At 46.3% G+C, this 17773-nt stretch overlaps 1 protein-coding gene across 1 annotated transcript in view; it reads left to right on the top strand.

Moving 5' to 3' along the window:
* Mrps6 (mitochondrial ribosomal protein S6) overlaps positions 1-17569 on the top strand; it is a 51197-nt gene extending 33628 nt beyond the window's left edge. Inside the window, exons 2-3 of the mRNA XM_057763623.1 lie at positions 6016-6155; positions 17086-17569. Of these exons, the coding sequence (XP_057619606.1) occupies positions 6016-6155; positions 17086-17278 (333 nt within the window). The 3' untranslated portion in view covers positions 17279-17569. The remainder of the gene's footprint in view (positions 1-6015; positions 6156-17085) is intronic.
* Positions 17570-17773: the final 204 nt, after the last annotated feature.

Genomic DNA, 17773 nt, shown 5'->3' with positions numbered 1-17773 from the left:
ACGAAGCGTTCCCTATTAGTCAATAGTGTGAGCCTGTGCACACGTGGGTCACTCTAAGACTATCCATTTGTCTCCTGGATCGTCACTGATGGGCCAGCATGGACAGCTCCTGGACTCCTGTTTTGTTTCTGTTTAACGGGCTTCTGCCTGCCTTGTTGCTGAAGTGACTTCACAGTTATCTGATGCCCATTCGCAGGGTGAAACTTGTCCTGCCCAGTGACCTCTTGTATCATGGCCACATCTGTCTGTTCTGAGCTGATTCTAGGCTGGCGATCCCCAGTTCTTCCAGAGTTTAGCTTTGCTCTGCTTTCCCAAGAGACAGTGATCACTCGTAACAGCCATTGGCTCTGAGTAACCTGGAAACTGTCTGTATGCCTAAACCTGTGTGAATATGGAATCAGCAAATGTATACGTTTTTAGGGATAGATCTAGGATTCCCAGAATTCTTAAACTTTGTACTTATCACTCCCCCATGTGCCACCCCATCCCCAAAGAAGTTTGGTTCTAATGTGTCCGCTAAGGAACACAGAATCTAGGCTTCAAGCATAAGCAGAATGACCATGTAAACCTACTTCTGGAACCAACTGTGGAAGAAGAAATCAGTGTATTTCAGAGAAACCATTGTCCCCATGTGTCCTTGGTCACAGAGAAAATGCAGCACACACACAGTGAGGTCCTCGGCCACAGAGAAAATGCAGCACACACACAGTGAGGTCCTCGGCCACAGAGAAAATGCAGCACACACACAGTGAGGTCCTCGGCCACAGAGAAAATGCAGCACACACACAGCGAGGTCCTTGGCTGTAGAGAAAATACAGCACACACACAGCGAGGTCCTCGGCCGTAGAGAAAATACAGCACACACACACACACACACACACAGCAAGGTCTTCGGCCATAGAGAAAATGCACACACATGTAGTGAAATTCTCTGCTATAAAAGGAGTGAGCTTGTGTCAGTTGCACCAAAGAGTGGGAATCTGAAGGGTGAATTAAGGGTCATAAGCAGGCACAGAACACAAATATAAGTGCTTACTTCTAAAGAAGCTAAGTATGTTGGCCCTACAGAGGTAAAGAGCAGATGATTTCCAGAAACTGAGAATAGAGACAAGTTAGTAAGAGGTACAAACAGCAGTGTAAATGGATACTACTCAATCTTTTCCCAACTGCCCAGACCCAAATAATCACACAGAGACAATATTAATTACAGCACTGCTTGGCCAATAACTTAGGCATGTTCCTAGCTAGTTCCTAATATCTTAAATTAACCTGTTTCTATTCATCTGTGTATTGCCACTAGGCTGTGACTTACTGGTGGTGACATGTTACTCCTTTGGCTGCAATATGGCACCTCTTGACTCTGCCTACTCTCTCTATAAATCTTACCCAGCCTGGCTGTATTCTTACCTACCGTAGGCCAAAACAGCTTTATTCATTAACCAGTAAGAGCAATACATACAGAAGGACATCCCACATCATCTCCCCTTTTATCTTTTATCATAAATAAGGGAAACTATAACTGTTGGTCTTCAACTCCATCAAAGACCTGAGAAGGATATAATATTACCTAAGTAAACAAGAAGTGCATTGTAAGCAACTTCCAAAACTCTAGAAATGACAGGCATTTCGCTGCCTGTACAGTCACCCAAAGTTCTTCTGTGTTGTTGGGGCACCCATCTTCAGCCTACAGGCCCATAGTATTCAGCAGACTTTTCCATGAAGCAGGAAATTGGAAAAACTGTTTTGCCTTTATTGGCAGTTTGTCAGTCACTTTCTTCTGTGTCCTGTAGAATGTCTGGCAGACTCTTTCATGAAGCAGGAACCCTGAAGGACTGTCTCACCTCTTTTGGCAAGTTCAGCAGTCATTTTTCTGTGGGTCCTGCATGTGCAGTTCATATAGCATTCCATTAAACAATCCAGGCAAGAGCAGTTTTTTGCTTAAATGGCTAACAAACTCCAAGGAGCCTTTTCAATGCCCATCATCCTCTTGAAGTAATTGAGGCTGCCAGAAGCAGACATGTCTCACTATTAAGAAAAGTCTAAATTCTTAAAACTTTTCAAATACCTTATTCTGTAGGTCTTTAAAGTGTTGGAATTTATCTGTCTAACTGAACTATATCTCATATATATATATATATATATATATATATAAAACCTAACTGATTAATTAAAAGTTTGATTATTATCAGTGACTATTAATCTGTAATTTTAATTATACAGTTTTTAAATGAGCTGCACAAACATAATACCTTAAATAAAAGTAGAAATACATATATACAGTGTAACAAAATTAACCTTAAATTTGTGTCAATAGACCAAAGTTCATGCCAATGTATTTATCTCTATATCATATAACCCCTTTTTAGAAATTGATTTTGACTATTAATCATTTTTAACCAATCCTTTTAAAATATAAACAAACATTTATAAACAATCATTTTGGGAATTTGGATGTAGTTTTTCCCCAAACTTTCCTGCTGTTTGTTGGGCACAGTATTTTTAGGGTTCATAGAGACCTTTGGGAGGGTCTTGTTCCATCAAACCACATTAGCCTAGAAGGAATCCACAGGTTCTCATCTTCTGTGGAAACAAAAGCAGAACCTCTTTTCCAAAGAAACATATTCTTAGACTCAAATTTTGAAGTCAATAAACCTTAATATATATATTAAAGGTTTATATATATATGTTGGTTTAGCTTAGCAGTCTGTACAATGAAATGTCTCTCTGTAGTTAGCTTATTCACAGTCAAAACTTTTAAAGAAAACACATTAGTATATATAGTCCAGACTCTGTGTATTTTCCATGTTTATGTGGCCTTTTCACTGTTACTTTTTAATATTTATTTTATTATCTTTACTCCTTTAATCTATGACTGTTTGTGCTCCTCTCTCCCCCAAACCCATGTGCATTTATCCGACACTGTGACTCATTTAGAGGTCTTTTTCATCTGAATCTGTCTTTGTTGCGTATCTGTAATCATTTTCTAAGCAGGAACACTTCTTAAAATGCTAAGCAGTCTGACTAGAAATAAGGCTTTTTTTTTTTTTTTTTTGCCTTTTGCCTTTTGCCTTTTGGCTCTGTCCAGGCCAACATGCGGGTCTGTGTTGCCATTAAGCAACTTGTAGCACACTGCTTACAAGCCCCATTTAAGTGCAAGAGCTTGCAGAAGAGCCAGAATTTGTGCTGCAGCCTGAACCAGGAAGCCTTCTCTTAAAGAAGCTGTGCAGTTCTTGCTGCTCAGGCTGAATCAGGAAGCCTTCTCTTAAAGGAACCATGCCTCTGCTTGCTGCCAGCAATCAGAGCCTATCTGAAGAAAAATGCAGTACCAAGAAGATGCACTTGGCTCCTGTTTTTGTGGGTCTAGAAGCCCCCTTAAGCTTTTTTAGGTCTTATGTGATGTACATTGCTGAACGTTTGGGTGCCATTTTGTAAGCGGAGACTGCTCATTTGTTTCCTGGCCATCCAGACCCGAATAATCACACAGAGACAATATTAAATACAACACTGCTTGGCCAATAAGTTAAGCATATTCCTAGCTAGCTCTTACATCTTAAATTAACCCATTTCTATTAATCTGTGTATTGCCAGTAGGTTGTGGCTTACTGGTGTCAGCATGTTACTCCTTTGGTAGCTACATGGCATCTCCCTGACTCTGCCTACTCTCTCTCTATATCTCTTCAAGCTTGACTATATTCTGCCGTGCCATATGCCAAAGAAGCTTTACTCTTTAACCAATAAGAGCAACACATATTCAGAAGGACTTCCTACATTGCAGCAGGACAGGAAAGCTCCATTGCTTTGCAGCAAAGAGTGTAACTAGGAAATTAACATTTCAAAATAGCTAGGGGAATGGGTTTCATGTTCCCAACACAAAGAAATGGCAGGTGTCTAGGCATGGATAAGACAGTCTGGTCTGAGAGCTGCACGTTGTATGCACCTATTGAAATATGTTGATCCATACGTACGTACTGTTGTGTGTCCATTGGTTTTGAATTGTTTCTGTAACAACTTTCCATTGATTATTATAAAACAAGTGAGTGAATAAAGCATGATGATAAAGTAAACAAATGTAGATCCTCTCATTTGTTTTTCATACTTTTCCTCTGTGTGCACATAGAACATGCATGTGTGTTTTTATTAAATGTATATTTATTATTAACACATTCTATTGGCTGGTGAGGTGGCCAGTGGAAAGAAAGAACCAGCTCCCAAAGTTTTTCTTCTGACCCCTGGGTGGGTACTGTGACTTGCACATGCCCATGCATGTACACACAATACTGAATGAATGAACAAATGGGTGAAGCATACCAGCAAGTAAAGATCAATAGCATGGTTTTAATGCTTACATAAAAAGCTTCATTGAGCCCATCTGCTATTTATAGGCAGCCAATTACACTTAGTGACCTATGTTGTAAACTTTGTCATAATTGTCTTTATAGTTAGATTCTCATATGTGGATATGATAGGTTGTTTAGAGTAAGCTATTTAGTGATCTTAACCTTACACATTTTATGCTAATAAGCATTGCTGGATTGCTTTACAGAAGGCTTATATTTTACCAGTGTTGTAGGTAAGTTGTGAAGAAACCGGAGCCATAGACAGACTACTGCCATGAGTAGAAATGAGCCTACTTGAAACCCATCTCCACACTGATGTGACTGAGGCCCCGCTGGCTCCCTCCACCTTTCTCAGTGTAGAACCCAGTTTGGCTGCTTAGAAGCAATCAGGTTGGGGCCGTCTGGTCTCTGTTGTAACTACAAATCTGCTTTAAGGAGAACCAGCCATAAACACTTCAAATGCATGAGTTGGCTGTGTTCCCATAAAACTTAATTTCAAAAACAAAGTTTGAGGGCTCTGCTCTGTCTTTGGGAGTCTGCTTGATTTCGAGGTAAGGTATATGATTGAACAGCCTTAATAACCATAAACCTTTTATTGCTCTTTACTCTTTTTTTTAAGAAATTGCATGGGGGGGGCTCACTTTCCACCGTGTGCGCTTGGAGGTCAGAGAGTAACTTGCGTGAGCGTTCTTTCCACCCCCCACCACGCAGGTTCTGGAGATTGCCCTCAGGCTGGGTAGTGAGTGCCTTCAGCCACTGAGCCATCTCCCCAGCCCCCAGCCTCTCCTTAGACATCCCAGTGAAGTGAGTGTCCATTGCTGCGGTCCCCGCCTTGACTTTGACACAAACTGAAAGAATGTGTTCTGTTTTCTTAAGCTGCCTTCGTGGTAGATAGCTAGCTGTTCCTTTTTTAAACAGACACTATAAAACCCCTTTAAAAAAAGAATATCTCTTTGTGTTTGTATGGGGTGTGCATATGGGGTAGGGTATACACTTGGTGTGTACACGTGTGCATGCGTTTGTGTCTTCACCTGTGTGTGTATGCGTGTGTGGGGCGTGTAAGCTCATCTACCATGTTCATTTTTGAGGTGTGGTCTCTTAGGAAGCCTGTGCTCACAGTTTGATTTGCCTGGGTAGCCAGTGAGCCCTGGGGATCTCCACCCTCTTACACATTTGCACACGTAGGTGCACAGATGTGCACACGTCTGTGTCTGTGGCACTGTCCTTTTCTCCTGTCTGGTCCCCTTCCATGTGTCTGTGTTAAACTCATTAGACTGTGTGCTATGTTGCCCTTTTTGTTGTGATCCCCCAGTTTTCCTGTGAGATCCAACCCCTTTCCCACTTGGCCGCGGTTGGTACACGACTCGGGTGCCCTGACAACAGGCCGATCTCCTGGAATTTCTGTGATTGGCCCCCCTGATTCTGGCTGAGGCTCTTGAGAGTTCCCGTCTCCCAGAACCATGGAGCTTTGCCACACTGAGCTCTGTTCTTGCGAGCCATCGTGTATCGTAAAAGCCTTTGCTTCGTTTTCTTTATTTAAGTTAGTGAAAACCAGTTTCAGATGCTTTGACCCAGAGAAGTCTACAGTATGGCCTTAACTAATCATTCTCATTTTCATATTGATTGTGACTTTTTCTTTCTTCTCTTTAAAAAAACAAAACCAAACAAACAAACCTAGCCAGAGACAGCTGCTGCTTTGAAACGTACACTAGAATCCCTGATGGACCGAGGAGCCATCGTGAGGAACCTGGAAAGTCTTGGTGAGCGTGCACTTCCTTACCGGATCTCCAGCCACGGCCAGCAGCACAGCAGAGGCGGGTAAGTTTCTCTGTGAAATGGCTTCACGGGCTTAGGAGAGAATCCTGAGTCGTCTTAGGAACTGTCACAACGCCACCATCAGTCCCTGTTGTGCAGCTGCTCCTCAGGCATCAGTAGGAAAGCAGTGCTGTAATGTAGACGCTGTCTTGGTTAGGGTTTATTGCTCTTGTGAAGGAGAACATTTAACTGGGGCTGGCTGAGGTCCATTGTGGTGGCGGGAGTGCTGTGCTGGAGATGGAGTTAAGAGTTCTCCATCAGATCAGCAGCTCAGCAGTGTGTAAGCCACTGGGCCTGGCTTAAGCTTCTGAGGCCTCAAAGCCAACCTCCTCCAACAAAGCCACACCTACTCCAACAAAGCCACACCCACTCCAACAAGGCCACACCTCCTCAAACAAAGCCACACCTACTCCAACAAAGCCACACCTACTCCAACAAGGCCACACCTCCTCCAACAAATCACACCTACTCCAACAAGGCCACACCTCCTAATATTGCCCATCCAAACCACCACGGATACAGATGTTTGTTAACTGGCTTTAGTAGGCAGGTCCGAACAGAAGCTCTGGGTAGAGCAAGGGACTTGTAGGCTCTCACTGGGGGATTGTTTTCAAACTCAGACTTCTTTTTCTTGATGTTTAGCCCTTGCCTTCAGAAAGCCTCGGCTTACAGATACACACAGCAAAGTAGGCTTCCTTGGCTTCCAGCCAGGGCCAGCTGTACCAGCGTGGAAAGATCCAACTTACTCTAGACAATGTGCGGTTTCTACCTGCGTGTGTTCTGTCCAGGGTGCTGCTACTCTCTGGCACTCAGAACTTTGTGCCTTCTGCAAGCTTCTCTGGTCATCTGGGGCACTGACTTCAAGTCTCACACTCGGTTGTCTTGGGAATGGAGAGAGAATGTGCAGCTACGTGCTGGTCGGTGAACTGCTTTATTCCTGGTTTCAGGGTGTGGGCGATGGCCCCAGGTTGTACGGCATTCAAACCGCTTCTGGGATGAGGCCCGTGCTGTAGATGGCTTCATTGCCTCACCTTGTTTCCTGAGTGTTGCTAGGAAACAGGAAGCGCACAGTGGCTGGGCCTCTTCCACAGCTGTAATGACAGTGAGGGATGGGGCGTGTGTGCATGACAGGGCGTGTGTGCCCGTGCATGTCAGGATACACATCCTTTCTTCACTTTTTTTTAAAACTTAGTCACAAATTGGTGTGGCTTTACCACAGGAGTGTGGGTGTCTTTGCTTTTCTGTTTAAAAGGAACGCATGTGGTCTGTCCAGCGACGATTAGCTATTCTCATGTAGAAGGCGAGAAGTCAGTGTCCTCATCCATGTGGTGATTTTGGGGGAATCCATTTGGAGTGTCCCTTTCCTGTCAATGTGAGTTCTGTTTCCCCCTGGCATTTCTTTAACTAGTGTATGTACTCCAGCCAGCTGCCTGAGCCCACAGAGAGCTGCTGTATTGACTCTTCTGGCTTCAGGCCTCCGTGTGCAGTGCTGGAGCATGCATGGTGGGGGTGCTGCTGCTCTTCGTGGGTGGAGCAAATGCTTTCAGGCGCTGACCAGGCGTGTGCTCCTCACTAGGGATCCTGTTTCAGTCACTTAGCCATTGGTGTTGGAAGATCTAGAGCAGAAGGGCACCGTTTTTGCAGTACACTGCACGTGTGTACCTTGTGCAAGCCAGTGGAGTGTCTCGTGTCCAGGAGGAGGCTCAGGATCTATACCTGTGCTGCTGAGAAAAGCCACTGCCTACATTTAAAAGTTCTGTTTTCAAAATGCTGTATCCAAATGCTAATTTACAGAGATGCTGAAGCCAAGACTAGGTGTGTGACGTCAGTGCAGTGTGGGGAGCCCGGCATGGCCTGTCTTTCCAGACACAAATGGTGGGGAGTCCTTCAGTGGTCATGGTGCATGGCGTGTGTGTGTGTGTGCAGGGCAGGCCTGTGCATGCCACAGTGCGTGAGTGGAAGTCAGAAGACAGCTCTTGAAAGTTGCTTCTCTTGCCAGCTTGTGGGATTTAGGGGATGAATGCAGGTGGTCAAGATTACATACAAGCTCTTCCACCTCCTGAGCCATCTTGCTGGCCCACGGTGGCTTTATTTTTATATACTCTGACTGTTATCCATGGTGATATTTGGTAAATGAGCATTTGAGGGCTTTGAACTGCCTGAGTAAAGGTTTTTAATGCTGTCTTAGCGGGCTGAGGTCAGCTGGACACTTCATCCAGCCCTCCTAGGCATTAAGCCTAGCCCTCCTTGTAGTAGGCATTTTCTTCACTTGACACATTGCTTGTGTGCATTGTGCATAACCAAGAAAGTGTTGCACACATGACATGTCCCAGAAAGTGCACTGTTTGCAGATGGTTAAGAAACAGCATAGGGTTGTTGATTATACATTTAGCATTTAAAGGTTTGGTTCATCAGTATTCTGAAGGTTGTGACCTGTACTTATGGTTTGGTCAAGGCACTGATTGAAGTTTTCATGCTGTGTGCATGAGTCCGTATGTATCTAGCTGGCTGATTAAATGGGCCTGCATGTCCTTCAGGAACCCACATTTCATGTGGTGTTAGGACCATCGACCCGTTCTAGGGAATAGCAGTGTGTTTCAGTGGCATCCACAATTCTCAGGATGATTCTTGGGCTTGTTGTGGTTGCTGGTGTTCGCAAGTTTTCAGTCTATTGGAAGTCTCGGTGTGTGTGCTGACCTAGGTAGCAGCAGCGAGGGAGGACGAGTAGAGGTGCCAATACGGCAGTAGTGCCCCACAGGGCTGACAGAGTCTTTGCCACACAGATGCGATGAAGCTCCAGCCCAAGATGGACGTACACTAGAATCTTCCTCGTGGTGCTACACAGATTATTAGATATGGGTTAAAGCAAGATATGAGAGTTAGCCAGACTAGAGCTAATGGGCCAAGCAGTGTTTAAATGAATACAGTTTGTGTGTTGTTATTTCGGGGCATAAGCTAGCCAGGCGGCCAGGATCTGGGCGGCAGGAATGCAGCCCGCAGCTCCTTTCTACACCTGAAGGCAATCATGTCCGGAGTCATTTGGCCGCCAGGTCATGATCTTGGGAACAGAGCAGAGTTGAGAAGGTCCTGCTGCTGCTTGGGCCCAGTGGGGGAGGCTGGGAACTTGGGACTCCTGGGTCAGCTTTGCAGGTGGAAGCTCTGGCTTCAGTTCCCACCTGTTGTCACTGGGGAGTGCCTGAAAACCATTAGTATACAGCCTGGGGCTGCTGGGCTTGGACAGTCTTTGCTCTGGATTTATGCGGCCCCTTGCAGCCCTCTGGGTGACCTCTCCTTGTGCTCACCTTGAGGCCTGTCTGTCTGGTAGAGAAGGTCCCTTTAGAGGAACCCTTGCTGCCTTACCCTGCAGAGGGAGCCACGGGAGCAGACGCTCTATCCACCCTTTCTCTTGTGGGCTGCTCATGTCCTGCTGCAGGCATAGCAGCCAGTCCTACTCCGGGCTGCACAGCCCCTGAAGCTCTTTCCACTAGATGGGGCTGGATGGAGTGTGGTTTCTAGAGCAGGAGGACCGAGGACCGATGACCTCTGGTGCTGAGCTATGTGTTTCTCAGGTGGCCTGTGACTGACCAAGTCTATAATGTAACAACTGGGGGGCGGGAGCTGGGCTGACCTCATGTCCGTAAGACTCTTTAGGTGTGGAAGGAATTTGGTCAGTGCTCGTGGCAGAGCTCTTAGCCGTGCACAGAGTGCTCTTCTATTTACAGCTGCGCAGAATGGTCAGCATAGCCGGCCCTGCAGTGAATCAGTGGAATTTTACTGACTTGTTTCCCAAATGTGTCTGCAGTTTGCTTACTCCGACAGCCCTGGCACCCTCTCTAGAGGAGGCTGATTCTCCTCTGTAGTTTTCCTATTAGTTAATATATCTGTGTTCATGTTTTCCTGCCAGCATCAAGTCATGCAGTGTCCTGGCCCCACTTCTGTGTGTAGGTACTCTGCAGTTTGTTTGGCTCAGGAGTGCTCTGCCCTTGAAGGTTTCTTTTAAGTGGCATTTCCCCAAGATTTGTGGAAGTATTGCTTCTTAAAATGCACCAGACCCTACAGATAGGAAAGGAAATGGGGTTTGTCTATAGAAAGTGAATAATTTGTTACCCCTGTGAAGTCTGAAATCAGAAAGCTTTAACCAAGACAGTGTAGGAACCGGCATCCACACAGTTGGCCTCTTGTCTTCCAGCAGGTTCCAAGATGCCCTGGGGCTACAGAGCCCTCCCCACTCCCCAACTCCGCACCCACTGGGAGCCAGTGAGCCCTTCAGTGGAAAATTCCACCGTCTGGTCTGCTTTGGGAAGGGGAGGGTGCCTGAAAGGGACAGTGACAAAGAACTCCAGTCTGAGCAAGCTCTTTTTGTGGGCTTCCGACAAATGGACTGAGAAAGAATGCAGCCTTTATAGCTAAGAGCACTTCCAGGAAACATTTCTTCCCCAGCACCTCTAGCAGTGGAGCTGGGGGCTCGGTCCCCAGCAGGCAGTGACAGCTGCTGACCCTGAAGAGCTGGAGGTTCCTCAGGGAACACTGCTGTGCAGGGGGCCAGCTTGGAAGCCTTGTTCCCAGTATTGGGCATGGCCTGCCCTACCAAAACATATCTCAGGATCTTCTCGGATCTCTGGAGCACTGGTCCTTGTGGAGAGTTTTGTGATGTTAAAGTGACTTAAATTCACAGGGGGGCACGCTGTATGTTGTCACCCTCAGACAGTTTGTGCGAAGCAGGTCACTGCTCTCCGGCCTTGAGCATCACATCTGTAGTGAGCTGTGCTTTAGTGGACTGGATCTGTCTTGGCCCTGCCTCTCCCTGCTCAGCAGCAGTGAATTCCTCAAGTCCACTTCTGCAGGGTTGGTGTGCAGCTCTGTGCAGAAGGGAGATGCTTGGGAGAGCAGATGTCATCTCTGTCCATGAGAAGATTCCATGATTAGAACCACACATAGGATAACCACACACTGCTGGGCTCTGTGTTCAAGGCTGCCATAGGGATGCTCCCACCTCCTGGCTACCTGGTGTGCGCTGTGTGTGTTCTTCTGTTTGTGCAGAATGGGACTGAAAAGTGCTGAGATGTGTAGTGTAGTTAGATTTTAGATTATTGCACTGATGTTTTCCAAAATGATTTGTCCACTTAGTGGTTCAATTACTGATTAAAATAAAATCAGAAAATGGAAGCTAACTAACTAGAGTATTTCATTACTATTATTTTATTAGAATGTCCTCTTTGAGGCCTGTCAAGGTAGTTGCAGAGGGGTCATGGTTCTAACCATCTACCTTCAGTGAGCTGGACGGAGACTCCACATACTAAGACTTCAGTGGAGCTGGACGGAGATGCGAGAATCCACATACTAAGACTTCAGGGTTTTGTTTGGGCCTTGTGACTCCAAGACACAAAAAGCCACTGACAGCTTTGGGACCCAGAAAGTTACAGAATTAGCGGTTGTAGCAGATAAGGACAATATAGCCTAACCCCTTGGTGATCACAAGAAGCATACACAGTTGTCTCGTTGTGGCGTTGTCCGAGGCTCTGAGCCTTTCTCCAGCCTCCTCCAACTCCCCTTCTTTGTGTCCAGCTGTGGAGTCTGCTGTGGGGTAGGGAGCTGATCCCAGAGAGGTTCTTGTCAGAGCTGCCCTCTCTGCATGGGGCTTGCTTATGTCGTTGTAGGCCTAGGCTGTCAGGAGGCAGGCAGTACCTGGCCTCAGAAATTGCCCGCCCCCAGCACCGTGTAGGTGGCACAGCTGTAGTGGGAGGTGTGGATCGCTGCAGCCTGGCCGGGGCGGGAATCTTACGGAAGTTGTAGTAGCCTGAATTTCTTCTGGCACAAAACCTTGGTGATTTTTTTCTTAATATCAACTGGCCAAAGGACTGAGGTTTGTCTGCAAGACACGTTCACCTAAGTTTGCTTAGATAAATTCGTAAGAAAAATTATTAAGAGAAAAAGAATACTGGCTGGAAGCAACAACTTTTTTGTGTATGTGAGCAGCCATGCGGATAGACGGATACTGAGGCACACAGGTAGAGTATGCCCTGTAGCTTAGGTTTAAGGCAGCTTGGCTTCTGAGGAGAAGGAAGAGGTTTGGCTTTCAAGGAGAGGTGAGTATCTGCCCATCTCTGAGCTACTTACCCCTCCTCTGTTGGGTGTTTCCTTCTCATGGAAATTTCCATGGTATAATGGGGAGTAGGGGAGTAGGAGCAGTCTTTGCCCGCATCAGCCCCGGGCACAGATCCATAGAGTGATAAGCCTGAAATGATGGTCACACGCTGTGGTTGTGGGCACAAACCCACTTGCAGTTTGGCCAGAGCTCTTGTTTGGGTTTGGTTGCCAAAGGACTGGAAAACTCGAGGAGGTGGATTAAAGGGCAAAGGCCACAGGGTTTGGTAGCAGTGAGGGCTCTTAGAAACCAAACCCTGGCCCAGTCTGAAGACCTCCAGGCCTTTGTTTTATCCTTGAGAAGCCTCCAGAGCGCCAGTAATACGTTGTGAGAAATGAGGTCTACCCAGGGACTGCACCAGGTAGACCAGTTCTCTTTCTGCTTGTTATTTCCCCAGTTGAAGGCGCTGGGCAACATTTTCCTGGCTATCACTTATAGAAGACCTGATCTGTCTGAGTCCTCACTGTGCCACACACAGCAGGGTGAACTGAGGATATAGATAGAAGCTTCCTGAGTCTGCACTTCTTCATTTAGATGGTGAGCTTGGGAGGAGGTGATGTGTAGGAAACCATACTCTGGAAAATGACACTGGACCCAGACCAGTGCTCAACCTCAGCCTCCTTCTTCCATTTCCTCACCTGATATACGTGGGGTTTCTCCTGCCTGCCATCCTTTCCTCAGAAGGTGTTGAAGAGATGTGAGGGTACTATGGAAATCGAGATGCCTAAGACCCTTGTTTTCAAGGTCTGAACCAGGAGGGGTCTGGTACACTGCGCTCTGTGCTTGTGTCCATCCTCGGGGATTCTTTTTGCTCTTAATCACGAAGCGATGTTTAAAGGCTCTGGTGGTACGCGGCTAAGGATGGTTTGGTAAGCAGTGATTACAAGGCCACGAAGTGTACCATTGAGGGGAAGAGGTCTGAGTTGACTCTTGGCGCCTGTAAACATTCTTTCTCTGGAATATTAGACCTTTCTGCCTACAGATGTGCGGCAGCTGAAAGTAGAAGAGAGCAGTGCTTGCTGTTGACAGCACTGTAGGTAGAGCCGAGGTGGTCTCGGGCTGGTGTGTAGGAAGGGTAGCACTTAGATCTTACGGGGGGGAGGCATCATAGGGCAGGCCCTAGTGCTGGTGTGTCACAGGGCTCGCGACAGCCAGGGCACGATGCTTATCCCTCCATGTCACCTGCCAGTTCAGGGTTCTGCACGGACAAAGGCAGCGATGCAAAGTAAAATAAAAGGAGCCTCCTCAGGGTGAGTGGGCGTGCTCTCAGACTCCGCTGTCTGCTCAGGTGGGTGTTAGCAGACAGCAGCCATCGCTGCTCATGGTAGTTTGGAAGGGCATTTTGATCAATACTGAGTAAGAGAGTAATGGACACTGGGAAGAAAGAAGTGCTGAGGTGTGTGCTGGATTGAAGCGTTCCACCTGCCGCCAAGTAGCCAAATGAAATGGGTGAGCTGGTGCTTAGCATGGAGGGGGTGGTTTGAGGTCACTCCACTTAACATTTTAGGCTCTGCTTCCTGGCTTGCGTAGGGTAAGTAATCATGATTTAGTGTTGAACAAATGAGCAATTCATAAATTGGGTGGTTGAAACCCTTGAGGTTTTTTTTTTTTTTTTTTTTTTTTGTGTGTGTGTGTGTGTAGTACGAATAAATGAAATTAAGCCTTGGAACGTGTAGGGAGGTTGGTGTTTAGTTCCCATAGTCATCACAAGTGATTATCTATCTAGTGAATAGACAAGTTACTGCCCCCAGGAGCCATTCTAGTGGTGTGGTGGTCTAAATGAGAAATGTCCCCTATAGGCGCCTGTATTTGAACACTAAATTTCTATTGGCGCTGCTGTTTGGAGAGGTATGGACCCTTTAGAAGTGCAGCATTGCTGGAGGAAGCCCTTGTCTGTGAGTGGGCTTTGAGGATTTATAGCTACACCCTGTTTCCAGTTCACTCTCTGCTTCCTCTGCGCAGCTCAGAAGTGCTCTCTCGGCCTCCTGTTCTGGCCACCAGGCCTGTGTGCGTTTCTGCCATTGTTGGACTTCTGGCCCTTGGGAGCTTTAAACCAAAACAGACCCTTCCTTAGGTTGCCATTAGTGGTCGTGTTTTATTCAGCAACAGAAAGTAACTAGTGCAGTCATTTTCTCTGGTTCTCGTCTGTATCTTATTGCTGACCTGTAAGTGTCTTTCTTAGTGTTCTGTGGCTGTGAAGAGACACCGTGATCACAGCAACTCTTAGAAAGGAAGGCATTTAACTGGGCTGGCTTACAGCTTGACGGGTTCAGTCCACTGTCGTCATGGCGGGGAACATGGTGCTGGAGAAGGAACCGAGAGTTGTACACATTGATCCGCAGACAACAGAAGGAGACTATGTCATAGTAGCTTGAGCGTGTGAGACCTCAAACCTGGCTCCACGGTGATGCACACACTTCCTCCAACAAGGCCACACCTCACAGTGCAAACACCGTGGCGTTCTTCCTTGACTCCATCATGTCTTCCTTTGATCCGTTCATTTACAGCTATTCTTAAATTGAGGCTTAGTTTGTTTTTGTTTTAACTTACTTTGTTCATATTTTAAATTAAATTTTTGAGAGTTCTTTGCTAGATTCAGGTATATTATTTGAGATATAATTAACAAATCCTGTCTGCAGCTTGTCTTTTTACTTTGAGAATTGTTTTTAATTTTGATGGTCTGTTTTATTTTTTTTTAATTATAAATTGTACTTTTTTGTGTTGCCTGATTAATCTTGGCTTAATCCCAAAGTCACCAAGGCTTTTCTTTTACTTTTTTTTTTCTAGAAATTCAACAGTTTGATTTCAGTCTGTCCCATTCTTGAGGTAATTGTCCTGTCTGGCACACACGTGTGCAGCAAAGCGTACTTCTGAAGCGTCAGGAACTGAGCGGGTCACCACTGCTGGGAATACTCTCCTCCCTGCCGTGTCTCTGTCATGCTCGTCTCTGTGGTCTGTCTGTTCATGCTGTCTGGATCACCGTTGCTTCTTCTCTTGAAATAGGTGGTGTTTGCTGTTGAGCTTTATTCTTCATCAGAGCTGCTTGACCATTGTGCGTTCAGTATATTTCCAGATGAACTTGAAAATGTGCTTGTTGATGTTTTGATTGAGCTGTTGGAACTGTAAGTCAGACTGGAGAGAATAAATATCTAAATAACTGAAGAATTCTTACCCATGGTCGGTCTAAATACCAGAAAGGTTCTTCAAAGAATAGTCTTTATTTAGAGTGAGAGAGCTTTGCTCTGGGAATATAGAAGACACAGTAAATGCATGGAACATGGACAACAGTCAAGAAGGCTAAAGCAAGGGCAAGTTTCTGAAGGCGAAAAGGAGACTTTGTGTTACGGCACTTGGACACAAGTTCCTTACTTATTTAGGTGGTTGAGGAGGAGCATCAGTCTAGATATTTGCTTGTAGCGGGCTTTCTTGGACCGCCAGCCCCAAATCACGGCTTGAGACTTATTATTGTGAATGCTGAGCCCTAGCTTAGGCTTGTTTCTAGCTAACTTTTTTTTTTAAAGTAAAATTAATCCATTTCTATTCATCTGTGTGCTGCCCAAGACTCATTTACCTATGCAGCACCTTCCTGCCTTGCACTGCAAGGGCTGGCGGCAGGAGCACACTTCCTCCCCGGATGGATAGTAAACAGATCTCTCCCATGCTAGCAGTGGTACAGCTTGATCAAAGGAGAAGCAAGGCAGTGAGGGAGACAGTGTGGGCGTGGGCGTGGGGTGAGGCTGCTCTGTGGGAGTGGTCAGAGGGCTTCCAAGAAGACATTTGGACAGACCTGAGAAGTGGGTGGAGCCCTGTGGAATTTGGGCAAGAGGAACATTGAGGACAGAACCTATAGATAAGATTGTACTTAAAGAGTTCGGAGAAGGCATAACTGGAGAGAAAGATATGTCATGCGGCTAGAACATTGCCAGATCTTCAGAGCGCTCTGCCGACTGTCCTAGCCACCGACTGTCCTAGCCATGCCATCCAAATCACTCGGTGCACAGGCAGCTTCAACCCTGCCCTTGCCCTTTAGAGACCTTGAGCTCCCTAGCTGGCCTAAATGTACTATAAAGAGCTGCTGACTTTGAACTTGAAGCAATCCCCCTGCCTTTTCCATTTCAAATGTTGGTCTTACAGGTGTGCACCACTATATCTGGCTACTGGTGAGTGTGGACAGTAGGGATGGACTGGGGACAGTCCTTTGTGACATTGTCTGACAGGTACTAATAAAGTTTTGGCCATAGCTATCTCTAATGGCATTTAGCATCAGTCTGACATGAATATTAATTGTCTTACTGAAGGGCTGCGCCATCTTCACTGTGTTCCTTGTTAGATCTTGTTCCTACAGAACAGTTCTGAGTACGTCTATCTCCTTCCTGTGGGACAGAGCTGATTGACTAATGTCTGACTGACGTCTGTTCCTCTTAGGGACGGAGTCACTAGTAAAGTCCTTTGGAAAACTAGAAGACTTCCTAGTGTTTTCGTGAAAAGAGTCAGATGATTTAGAATTCCATTCTTGTTGATAGGTTAGAGAATTCTGAGTGTATAATTTCACAATTATTGTATTATTCCCTGCTGTGGCTGACGTCACAATATCTCTTTGCTGTTGTAAAAGTGGTTTAGGATTGCTTTCACAGGACGTAATGTGTGACCCAGCCTGGAAGGAGACCGGGTGTGCCCCTGCACTGTTGAGTGTGCGTGAGGAGTGTCTCAGCAGTGAGCTCTGTCCGGCCAAAGCAGCAGGGATGTGAGTCCCGATACAGGAGCTCACTCGTTTCTGTCTTGTTGCAGGTATTTTCTGGTGGATTTTTATGCCCCAACCAGTGCTGTGGACGGCATATTGGATCACTTGACTCGAGACATTGATGTAGTGAGACCAAATGTTGTGAAACACCCGCTGACCCAGGAAGTAAAAGAGTGTGGCGGCATAGTCCCAGTCCCGCTGGAAGAGAAACTGTATTCAACAAAGAGGAGAAAGAAGTAAGATGATCCAGACCTCGGCCGCACACCTAATCCCAAGTACTCTGTGGCTGCTGATGGCTTGTTTTCTAGGATGCTCTAGCCCGTGATCCTTCTGCTGACTGAGACCTGCCCTGTCATCTCTGGTGCCTACAGACCAATCTCGGTTTTGTCAGCACTGTGGGATCGCCAGTGAGGGGCTCACCTTACCTCTGCAGCGTTGGGGAGAGCAAATTGATTGTCATTCACACTTGGTTGTCTTGCAAAACTATATGGAAACCAGAGCGCAGAGTAATAAATGTGACTACCAATCTGACTTGTGTATTGCCTCTCCCCTGCCCCAGCAAAGTGTACCCCCAAAGCTGGCTGCTCCCATTTGTACTGTGATGGCCCCCGGTGTTAGGAGCACTGTGAAGTTGGGATACCAGACAGTCCGCAGAATTAGTGCTTTTCCTCTGTCCACATAGCACTGGTCTTTGAAGAGGGACAGTGTTTGGGAGCAGCTGGGCCTCAGTGTTGC

This window comes from Chionomys nivalis, chromosome 3, assembly GCF_950005125.1.
Source record: "Chionomys nivalis chromosome 3, mChiNiv1.1, whole genome shotgun sequence".
Lineage (NCBI taxonomy): Eukaryota > Metazoa > Chordata > Mammalia > Rodentia > Cricetidae > Chionomys > Chionomys nivalis.
The sequence above is the reverse complement of the archived record's forward strand: the minus strand, read 5'-3'. Positions and strand labels throughout refer to the sequence as shown.